The sequence below is a fragment of the Leptosomus discolor genome, chromosome 11, assembly GCF_034619465.1.
Source record: "Leptosomus discolor isolate bLepDis1 chromosome 11, bLepDis1.hap2, whole genome shotgun sequence".
Lineage (NCBI taxonomy): Eukaryota > Metazoa > Chordata > Aves > Leptosomiformes > Leptosomidae > Leptosomus > Leptosomus discolor.
Window position 1 is genome coordinate 23532239 of NC_141401.1, and position 12384 is coordinate 23544622.

The following is a 12384-nucleotide window of genomic DNA, read 5'->3' on the forward strand; positions in this document are numbered from 1 at the left end:
CTTTCTGATGCTTTAGACCAGTACGAGACTGGCCATGCCAGTTTCCAGAAAGTGTCTAGCAGCTCCTGGAATGGAAAAGGTAAGGCAGCTGTTATTTAACAGCCTGAGAACACAATGTTGTTGGTAATTTTCATACATATACACATGTATGTACACATATATATATGTATATCTGTAAGTCTACGACACATGACTTGACTATGCTGTTATAGAAAGTATTTCAGCATTTTTTCCATTAAAAACTATACAAAAACAGACAGCATAACAAAAATTAAATAACATCCCAAACCAACTTTTGATTCAACTGCTAATTAAACTATTATGCATCATCCATTTATGTGTATGGTATGCAGAAAATAAAACTGATCAGGGTACAAAAATATGACAGCAAAAGGAACAGAAAACACCATCATTCAGAACAATATATTCAGACAGAAAGACTCGTAAAAGCCAAGCCAAGAGCAGATGGTTAGTGTGAAGAGCACAGACCGCTGCAGATGCCTGCTTAGCTAGAATTACAGCATGCCGCAACGTAGAGTACTCATCCTGGCGTTTCACTGCTACAGCAAAGGGAACAACTTCATCAGCAAGGTACAGAGACACTCTTTACCACTTCGCTAAGCTTTAAGATGAACTCTGCAGGATTTTCACTGTTTCAATTACGCATGCACACATAAACACACCAGCTTCTAGTACGTACTGTTAGGTGTGGATTAGATACAAGCCATTATCACCTCTTTTTTGATGATTCAAATAATATTTATTTTACTAAAAAGAAATTATATCTGCGACTATTTTCTATTAATTATAAATAAATAAGGATTATTAGTAACCATTTTAGTTGCTTTCTCAAATACGCAAGTCAAAGCGTTTATTTGTAATCACTGAACAAAACCACTACTCTCTCCTTGTTTGCTTGTATGCTTGAATACTTAGCTATGAAAGATTTATTTCATAAAAGACTGTTAGGCACCACATAATCACTCATCAATAATTAAACTGCACAAACATTGCAACTTCTAACACATAGTTCTGAGATTACTGAAAAGTTGTTCGTGCCTGAAAAACAAGTTGCATTTTTCTTTCCTTTTAGTTATATCCTTGACCTTCTGGCCAAGAAAATGATTCACAAATTTAAACAGAATACAAAAAAATAACGACTTTTTAAAATTTAAGGTGTTCTAGAATTAATTTCATTCTAAGTAAAGTTAGAATGAAATTCAACTTGACTCAACTTTAATGTATTAGTTCACTGGAAGAAAGAGTAAATTTAACCCTACATAAAATAGAAAGGTTTCAAAGACATATACATGGAATATATAACATTTATACTATTTACCTTGACAGCAAAGATCAAGCCAACAGCAAGCGTTCCCTCCATAGACTATTGAGAGCGCTTGGAAGCATGCTATTTAGAAATTCAACGGTAGTTCAAAATAAAATACAAGTTGTAGTGCATTAAAATATACCACGCACAAAATCATGCGTAGGGTCTCTGAATGATGTAGTATTATATGTCCATATTAGCATGTTAATAACCCTAGAAACAGAGTCTCTGCATAGAAATGTAATCAAATGTTATTGAGATGCTGTATTTCCTTACAAATTTTTTACTGGGCAGTATTAAAATCAAAAGCCCTACTAAATCATGTAGAAAAACAGGCAAAGCATAGTAATATGACAAGGGAATTCACTTTTTGTCCTTTTTGTAAAGCACAGGCGTTGAGTGTGCAATATTTCATTAGGCATTATGCTGATTTTTTTTTTTAACCTTCTTTTAGATACTCTATTACATGAAGGGATTTTCTTTAAGTAGTAATGCACCTAAAAGCTTGACTTGGAAAAAAAACAGAAAATCACACAAGATTTATCAGCAAGCACTATGGAATACTATACCTCAATGTTTTAAATCACATCCAGTTCCCAGTGCCTTTCTCACTGGGGCAGGAGAATTCTCAAAGTTCAGACCGAACCATATTATTCAAAAAACCCAGCACCCAAATAAATCAAAATACTTTCCCAAAACTGAACAAAAAATAAGTCTTCCTCCTGTTTTTCCTCACCTCCAACCTCTTGGAAACATTCCAGTCTTAGAAGTTTCACAATCGGTATCTGATCTATGGGACTGATTTACAGCCCAAGAGAGCGGGAGGAAGGACCAAGACTGAAACAGGAATCTAGCTTTCCTCTTCAATGCTACTACTCCATGAACATTAACAAAAATAAATAATTTCTAGATAGGCTCTAGCACTATATTTGAAAAACAAGATTAATAATATTTATATTGTGGCCGTATCCTATTTGAGTACTTACATCCTGCATCCGAGTGTGACTGCTGAGATTTCTCACCTTCTACAGAACTACCGTGTATAATGAAAGAGTTAATGTTTTCTGTTAGTCTAACACATTTCAGATCTTTATTATAACTTGTACATAAGATTTAATTGTTCAATGATCATCCGAGCTCACAGGTAACATACAAGAGATGGTGTGCATTATTAACAATAGCTTTGGGCACCAAAATAATTAAAATTATTGCAAGCTTCGAATATTGCTGTAGTGAATTAAACTACTGAGGTAAGAATGGAGTCTATTTGGTCAGATCTTATGTAATAGATATCATACATAAGATATTTTAGTATTTTACTGTAAATACATCCTATAACATATACAAACCATAAAGGGGAAAAACGCTAGTTAAAGAATAACACTTTTTTCTTGCCAGATATGTGAGCACCTTTCATGTCCTCAAAAAGAGTTGTGTAATATCACATCCACTGATGAGTCAATCTGGTAAAGTGATTTGCCAAAAGGCAGCAGGAGGGTTTTATTTAATGACATCAGAGAAGCCAAATCATGAAAACAAAGACTATGGAAAAATGCTGTTCTGTATCATAACTCAGAAGTAGTAATACTACTGTAGCAATTCATATTCCACAGTTTATTGTAGCAATAATATTATTGTTGCCAGGCAATACCATTTATATGGTAGCATTTTACTTACATGACTCCTCTTCTACTGGAGTCCAACACACAAGTTATACAACCTTCTGGAATTGCCTCACTACAGGGGAAAGCTGGCGATACCAAAAATCACTAAATGCAAGTGAACTTGTATCTTAAGTAAACTGTATGCAAGCACTAAATATTCAGATAATCCTCTACTGTCATGAAAACTGTTCACCAGATATTCTCGCTTTATAAGAACTGACTTTACTCCAAAAAATGATGTGTCCTCATCTTCTATTAACTAACACATGGCAACTTCAAAAGGCAAAATCCCCAGTCAAAACAGAGCTGCTACATACATTAATGCAAAGAATTAAAAAGGCTGTAAAATAGATTCCTGTTCTAATACATATATAAATGTGAACTACAGATTATGACTCTATAAAAATACACAGACAAATCAACAAGTTTGAAGAAAATTCAACTGTCTTATTTCTCAACAAATAAATCACCGAAATACTCTAAAGCCACTTGTGCTCAGCCTTTACTCTCAAGCAGTAAAAGAATTGATGAATAGAAGCACTCAGGGCAAACTGCACAGAAAGTGCTCTAAAGACCAAAAGATTAGATGCATAATTTCATCAAAACCACAGGAACACTCCTATCCTAACCCCAAATACAAAGTGCCATTCAATGAGTACTGCAGTAGGATGTTGATGCAGTGCACTACAGCTCAATAAACTCCCACATTCATCCAACAGAGAGGTTTTCCATGGCTTTACAGGGGACATTTTTGCAATAAAGAATTATCACTTTACTAGTATCCTCAAAACAATTCTTCTTCTCTACTATTGTTTTCTTCTATTTCCCCTATCACTAAAAAGTGAAAAATCAAGGAAAGGAAAAGAAAAGGAAAAGAAAATATAGTGAATTTAATCTAAAGTAACACTGGCCACATAATCAGAGCATCAGTTGAGGTCAGAAGGGACCTCTGGAAATCATCCCTTCCAACCCCCCTGCTCAAAGCAGGGTGACATGCAGCAGGCTGCCCAGGACCACGTCCAGTCAGGCTTAGGCCACCTCCGGGCACAGAGATTCCACTACCTTTCTAAGGAAACTTCTCCAGTGTTCGGCCACCCTGACAACAACTTTTTTCTTAAGTTTGAACAGTTTCCTGTATTTCAGTTTATACTGAATGATTCTTGTCCTTTTGCTGGACACCACTGAGATAAGTCTGGCTCTATCTTACTTAGAGACTTCCAACAGCTAATTATAAACACCAGTAAGAACTCCCTGAGGCAAAGCAAGTCCCAGCTCTCTCAGCCTCTCCTCCTATAAGAGATGCTCCAGTCCCTTCATCACCTTCGTGCCTCTTCATTGGACTCGCTCCCTTAAGTTCCTGGCAGTTTTGCCCTAGGGAGCTCACAGGATCGCCTCCCACAACCTGCTGGCAACGCTCTTCCTAACACAGCCCAGGATCCTGTTGGCCCTTTGCCCTGCGGGCACACCGCTTGGCACGTGGCCAGCCTGTTATCCACCAGAATGCCCATGTCCTTTACTGCAAAGCTGCTTTTCAGGCAGTGAGCACCCAGTCCACACTGGTGCAAGGTGTTATGCATCCCTAAGTGCAGAACTTTGCATTTCTCTTTCTTGAATTTCATGTGATTTCTCTCAGCCCATTTCTCCAGCCTGTCAAGGTCCCATTGAACGGCAGCACAACCACCTCCTGTATAAAGCTCTCCTTCCAATTTCTCGCGTTGTTAATAATGTAGGTCATCATGAAGGTGTTAAGTATTGATCTAGCATCAACCTCCAGGGCACAACGGTAGTGACTGGCCTCTAGGCGGACATTGTGTAACTGATGACAACTCTTTGGGCCTGACAGTCCAGCCAGTTTTCATTTCACCTCACTGTCCACCTGTCTAGTCCAAATTTCATTTAATTTGTCTATAGAGATATAATGGGAGACAGTGTCAAATACCTTCCTAAATTCAAGATAAAAAACATCCACCATGCTCTGCTCACCCACTGCGCTCATTTTATTATAAAATGACATGTCCTACATAAACTCATGGTGACTACTCCTGGCTCCCTTCTTGCTGTAATATGTTTGGAAATGGTTTCCAGGACTATCTGTTCCAGCACTTTTCCAGGGACTAAGGTAAGGCTGTCTTTTTTCATAGCATCTGACATATAAATGAGTATGTCATCCCTCTTTTAGGACAATTACAGTCTATGCAGCAACTTGCTCATTGAGCAGACAGAACTCAGGCAAAGCTCACGTCCAAGTTTTAGCTTATCAATAGCTTTCTTGAAAGAGTCTATTGTTTCCTCCTGGAGAGCTTGGTATCAAAACCCCTTCTATTAACTTAACTACAATGTAGTTTTGTAATAAAGTTACAAATGTTTTCTTCAAAAACACAAATCATCTTTTTAAATTAATATGATCAAAAAGTAAATGCAAAACCAAGTGCGCAAGTCCAAGTAGTGCCTTTAACAGTATGTATTTAGCATTGTGGCCCAAGAATATCACATTAAGAAAATCCTGAAAAATATTCCTGGCAAGAATATATAGATGATACCACAGATAGCTGTCTTCTCTAGGAAATAGCCTTAAAGTTTTGTGCTGGATCAAGAATATCTGTTTCCCACGTACATAGCATTAAATAATTTCTCACATCTGTAAGAAACACATCTTTGAATGTAAAATGAAAATGAAAGTGCAATAAAAATACCTGTAAGCATAAGAAACAGAGCACAACTGAAGAGATGCTAACAGTAAGTGACTTATACGGCCTGTTTCACAGTTACTGGAAACGAGCAACGGAAAATCATGTTCAGAGGAAATCTCATATCCATGCAGCATGTACAGATATTCATACTACACTGGCAGTCAATAACACTTTTGTACACTGAAAGTCAATTACGTTTTTCCATAGTTTTAAGAAAAGAAGACTAAAGTCATGCACACCACAAAAGTGCCATTACACCTTTTGCTTGAAATAAGAACCATCCGATAGAGGAAAATTGCTGCCCAGCACTGGTTCCAAATCATAAAATTGACTAATTTAATTGTAGATTTTTTTACTTTCTTGTGAGAACTGGGTGCAGGATAATGCCACAAGCAACCTAACAGAATAGATGCATCAAGAGCTTATTGAGATAAAGTAAATCCTACTTTCTATTTTTCATTATGACCGACAAGCAGGATATTCTGTTTCTGCATTCTTTATTCTAACTGATCTGTGCCAAATTCAAGAAAAAAAAAAAATCATGTGTATGTTAGAAACAGGACATTATATCAACAGAACAATGATCAGAATCCACTACTTTGAACTACATACCAAGACTTCATTTTTAATTCTACTGATTTGCTGTTTAAATTGCTACGTTCTGGAATACTGGAAAACATATTTTGAAGTTCTCAAAATCAACTCTGTGGTTGAAGTCTTTTCCTGAGACATCTACAATGTGGAAGAAATACCATTTAACACAGAATAGAAGCCTACCATAAACAAACAGCCCACAAATCTAAATGAAGTTAAAAGACAGAGCCCCCCTATTCATTATTAAATAAGCAAACAACAAGAAACCAAGACACTAGTACAGTAAGCTGATGAGTCTCAAGCTTAGCATTTCTTCCCTTATGCCTTCAGAAATAACTAATAATATGTATGGCAGACTGGTGTTTTAAACCTTGAATTCCCCAAAGACAGGAAAATTTGCCTATCTTTAAACTGGAAAGGAACAGAAAGATCATTTATTAACGGAAGAGAAGTTCATAGTCTTTATTTGGTCTTTCCATGAAAAATACACTAAAATACACTAAAAATACACTGCAGAAAACCATCCATTCCATTTCCTAACATTAGTGCCCTTCCTATGTACATTTATGATTAAAACTTTCGGAAAAACAAAAGCACTTATTAGGCTCCAGAGATTCAGTATTTAACTCCTGACACAGGATAATTTGTTACATTCTCTGGACCAAAGTAGGCCTATTATGATGAATCTGATCCAGCAGCAACCAGCTGGGCACTATGCCCAAAACTCCTAATAAAGTTCTAATTAATCTAAAGGGAGTTGTACAATCACTTGAAAGAAAAAAAATAAGCGAAAAAAGATCTGATCTACTTCACAACCATTTGTAAGAGTTGCACATGACCTAGGTTTCATTTCCATTGGTGACTCCTCCCTTTATGCTGCGAAGGCGTGCCGACTGGCACAGCTGCGTGCCTCGTCCACAAGTATTTTTGTCAAAAACATAATACCCCCCACAGCTTACACCGGCAATGAGGTAAGGATTATAACTGCACAAACACGTAGCCATCTCTGAACATAGTCATGCTGCGACTCCAAGGGCAACGTCAGCATCTGTTCCTATACCGTCTCTGCCACTGTACAACATGTCTACTATTGGACTAATGTTATTCAAAGAAGCCACAAACTTATTGCATCACATAAAACAATAGCTCATTATAGCGCTAGCTTATCTTTTTTTTTAAAAAAAAAAAAACCATCCCCGTTCTCCACTCTCAAGCAACTATTTAACAAAGAACACACACAGAGAGAAATCTGTAAGTTATCAAAACCATCAGAACAGGAATCCAGAAAATTCACACATTCGTCTTGTACAGCCACAATAACCATATGTTGTTTTAGACAGATCGACCGTGGAACAGTTTGTATCATGTGTGTTGTAAACTTATTTTACAAAAGAATACTATATCCAGCTTGCCTTTAATACTCCATGCTGCTTCGGACATACGCATCAAACTAGAATCTTCCTCTTCTATGTACTACAGCTAAAACTTAGGCATCACTTGAAACAGAAATTACTGCTTAGTCCCAAACCAGGGAAACTGAATAGACATTTAGTGACTCAAGCCCATTCAGGAGCGTGAATCAATCAAGTGCTTGGACCCGTTCTCCTTTTTCTTGTACAATTTTGTCTTCTACAGATAGGTAAGGGTCTTGTGCAAGATCACCAATAGTAGAAACCACACAACCATCAATGGGACCTTAAATTCTTCTATGACTTCCAAGACTGTGTTACTTTAACTACACAACTACTCACGCTAGATTACTATTCTGTAGGGGTGAGTGCTATTGTACTCCTTTGACTCGACATTTTAATCACCGTAACTTTCAAAAAGTACAAGAGACTTGATCCCAAGATTCAAAATAACATTGCACCTTTTATTAATTTACTGATTTCTGTGACCTCAAGAGTTGCAAACTCTGCTACCAGTTCCCTTTCAAAAAACAATAGTTCGGTAAAAGACACAGGAAATGCATGCTGTCTAGACAAGAAATGTAAATAATCAAGTTACTGTACCTGATTTCCATGAAGATCTAAAACATCAAGATTTTTTAGGTTCTCCAGATTGGAGATCTTCTTTATTCTGAAAGATTTCAATTATGAGATAAATTATTTTTCATATGGCATAAAAAGTATATTTTCCAGCTAATACAAAACCTAGCCATTTGTTCCTGCCTACCAAGAGTAACAGAAGAATAGCAAAGTTCTGAACCATGTAAAAAACCCAACAAATAAATGAATGAGTATGCCTTAGACTATCACCTTCCTTCCTGACTGTCAATAATGCAATAGCAGCAGTACGTACGTGGCTATGCTAGGAAGACAAAAAGGGAAGGAATACTTGCACCACTAGAAAACAAAGTCAACAACCAACCTACCCAGACACCTAAGAAAGAAACCAAACATTACTGGCAAACAGCTAATTCCAAACCAGTTTAAAGATAGGCTATGGCGACACAGGCTTTTGAGAGTTTGTTAGAAGAACACAGAATTTAAAAAAACCCTGAAAGCCACTGACCCTCTGTAGACAATATACATCTCTAGATTTGGCAGTATTTCTTCTCTCCCTGTACAACTTCACTGTCTTAAAATTCTTCCGTCCTGTCCTATTTTCTCAGATTCCAAACCTAGGTTATTATATGCACAACAGCATCATCTACTGTCTGATGATATTAAATATCACATCTATTATGCATTTGCTTCGAGAATAATCAAAGATCACATATAGATCAAGCTGAAAACAAGTTGCTAGCAATTGTGTCTGACCTGTAATCCTTTATGACTGTGTCTTGTCCTGACTACCTGCAAACCATACTTCTACGTAAATGAACTACACAGCACTCAACGCAGTTACGATTTGGAAAATAATTCCTTAAAGCACCTTAAAATTATCGTTCTCATGCCCCAGTATTTTGATATATACAAAATTAATTTCTACAGGTGAGATTTTTCATATAAAAGCTATAAGCTCCAGTAACACACTGCACTATCGAAAGCTGTCAGTTTTGAATACAGGCTGGATTGGGAGATACACGCTTTGCAATCTGCACATAACCGAAGTTTGTTTATCAGTTAGTTCTTCCTTTACTAAATATCAAGAACATAAGGAAACCGAACAAAATCAGAGCACAACTCTTAGATACCTGAGCAATTCGACAGATACTTCTATTAAACAATTAGAATTAAAGGCCATAGGATTTGAACTGTATTTTCAGAAAGTAATATAACTAGCAAGTCGTATCTCCCAACAGAATAGAATCTATAAATAAGCTATAAAATCCATGATTCATCTGTCTGATTTTTTCCCAGCTAAATACCTCAAGCAGAAATAATTTTTACAGGTTATAAAGAATCAATGACTAATTCACACGATGTGGAAAGAGATTCCACCTGTCACACAAATCGAAGAACACATATTGATAGCCAATTAGAACAGATTAGATGGAAACACGCAAAATACTTCAGAACCGTTGCTAAAATTTACATAAGAAAGGAAGTTTCTGAAGAACATTATGAGCAAAAACTGTGTGCTTCCTCAGTGCCAACACCTGGCTAGCATTAGCTACCAGCTCACTGGTCTCATAACCAACATCGCAATCTGAAAACTCTGTAACAGAAGCAATGATAGATCACAGTAGTTATGCCATAAAGAAGTAAGGTGCTTTAAGTTTGTTTTATTATTTTTACCTGTTTTTTCCCAACAAAAGGACTCTTAGAGATCTCAGAGTTGAAAGGCCACTTATTTCCTCTATTTGATTATCATACAAATCTAAGAAAACAAGATGCTGCAGATTAGAAATATTTTGGATGCGAGTTATAAAGTTATGTTGGAAATTCAAAAGGCGGAGATGATCTTCTCCATCGATAACTGGGCACACTGTCAGTTTTTGCCTGGAAGGAGAAAGAAACAAAACAAAACCCACACATAAGTAATGACTTGGTAATCCACCCTCTACTCATCTGCTCTGACTGAACCAAGGAAAGTATTATCCTGATTAAGTTAATATCAAGGTAAATAGGTTTGCTATTTAAATTTTGTAAATACGGAACTAACCTTACTACAAAAAAAAAAAAAAAAAAAAAAATCAGCATGAAAATATAGCAGAAATGCTTCTAAAATTCTCTGAAAGCCTCTCCTCTTAATCACAGATTTGCTTGTTACTTGGAAACTACACGGAAGTTTTGTGTTATGATGACACTAAAAACCCAACAGATACAGCCTGCCAGGTTTTTTCATTTTTTCATCAGATACCACATAAGAAGCCTGTTGAGATCAGAACTCAAAGTGTTCTATGTCTATGCAACTTTTCTTTGGTTTATAGATCTTTACATTTGAAATATAATAATAAGTGTTAATGTGAAAAAGTAAAAGATACAGGAAGTGACGCTGAAAATGGTTATTCTTATTTTAGGATTATTCCAGAAGTAGTCGTCTTACCTGACCAAAAAAAAAATAAAATTTTACCATTAAATGTCTTTCAGATAAAACTTTTTTGTGTGTCCTGGTTAAAAAAAAAATAAAAAAAGACCATTCTACAGTCAATGCACCAGATTAGAACTAAGGGAGACATAGCCTCTTCCTACAGACTGCACGCACAGCCTTGCATTTGACTCTTCAGCTAGCTCCTTAGTTCTCAGCGAAAAGCCCTAACTGCCACGGATGACTGCTGGATGGAGACTCCTCACAAGGCCACTCATACAGCATTTCTGAGCAGGACAGAGTTATCCTCTCCAAACCACACACATACACACAAAACCCCAACAAAACCAAACACACCACAGGCATTACCGGGACACTTATCACTTCAGACTGTGGGACACAAGCATCGCAAGCCACAGTGCACGTACTCTGCAGCCGTCTCACCTTTCCAGGGTAAGTCTGTCAGAGCTCAGAATTTTTTCTTCAGCAGTACGTTGCAGTACTGGAAATGTTATTGATGAACTGCTCCCAAAATTTGTGTTATCTATCAGAAAATCATACAGAGAATATATGAACTACTTTGTAAAGTCATTTCATTAACTACAAATAAAAGCACAATTTTCTTTCTTATTAAAAGTAAAGAGTTACAGAGTACAGGAAAGTGCATTTTGCCTCCATACAGTACTTTATCAGTTTTCTTTCATGCCATTTTTTGTGTACAACTACATTCCTCTACATTCTCTTTCCAAAGTACGTCCATTGTTTCTTTTCTGAGAGATTTTTAACAATAATTCGTTGTAAACAGGTATTTTGTAGATGCTTTTGTTTTGATTAGAATGACCCAATGGTGTTTGAAGGCAAGGTTGTATAATTGTTTCACAATATCAGTATCTGAACTTAAAGATGATATAATCTAACCTAAGATGAATTTAAAGACACAGATCAAGTAGATTTTGACAGAACCAGAAACTAAAGCACCAAAACATTCAAACAGCCCCACTTAGCCACAAACAAATGCCACGTCTTTTAAAGGTAAATGCATGAAAGAAACGGGCAGCCCTTCAAAACATAAGTACAAAGCTACCCATCTTTATCCATTTTGTTGATATAAGGGGAAGAGGGAGGATGACCAAAAATACCTGCAAAATAAATCAATGAGTGTGTTTGGCTTATTTGGAAAATGATCCACTGAAAAATATTGGTCAAAAATAGACCACAGAATCATTTATGTTGGAAAAGACCTTTAAGATCATCAAATCCAACTGTAAAATCATCACGCGCACATACTACCACCAGAATATAGGCTCAACTTAGACGGTTTTGCCCCCCCCCTTTTTTTTTTCTTCCTTCAAATAACTCAAAGATGTTAATGGGAAAACCATTATTCTTCTTCAATAAACAAAGATTAATTGCTTTACTGCTATTGAGAGCGAGTTCACTGTTGTCTAAAACATGCCATTAGAAGAGATACCTATGTAAGTAAACCAATTTGTTTTTCCATTTAGAATCTTTTCAGTGCTACTCTCTAACAGTTTATCACCAGCTACTCTAACAAACCAGCGTAACAACCAACATTCTGTGTGTATCCTTCAAAGTGGAAAGACTGTGAAGGAAAAATAATACATCATGAGACCAAAAATAATCAATTAACATGTTGCAAAAGTCTTAAAACTAGATGTGTCTCAGGTTTTTA

At 36.4% G+C, this 12384-nt stretch overlaps 1 protein-coding gene across 3 annotated transcripts in view; it reads right to left on the reverse strand.

Moving 5' to 3' along the window:
* Positions 1–12384, reverse strand: part of LRRC49 (leucine rich repeat containing 49) — a 53274-nt gene that overhangs the window by 38006 nt on the left and 2884 nt on the right. For all 3 annotated transcript variants that reach the window (XM_086471529.1, XM_086471527.1, XM_086471526.1), the window contains 3 exons: positions 11136–11235; positions 9959–10162; positions 8288–8354 (listed from right to left, as the gene is read on the reverse strand). In XM_086471529.1, coding sequence (XP_086327655.1) covers positions 8288–8354; positions 9959–10162; positions 11136–11235 — 371 coding nt within the window. The remainder of the gene's footprint in view (positions 1–8287; positions 8355–9958; positions 10163–11135; positions 11236–12384) is intronic.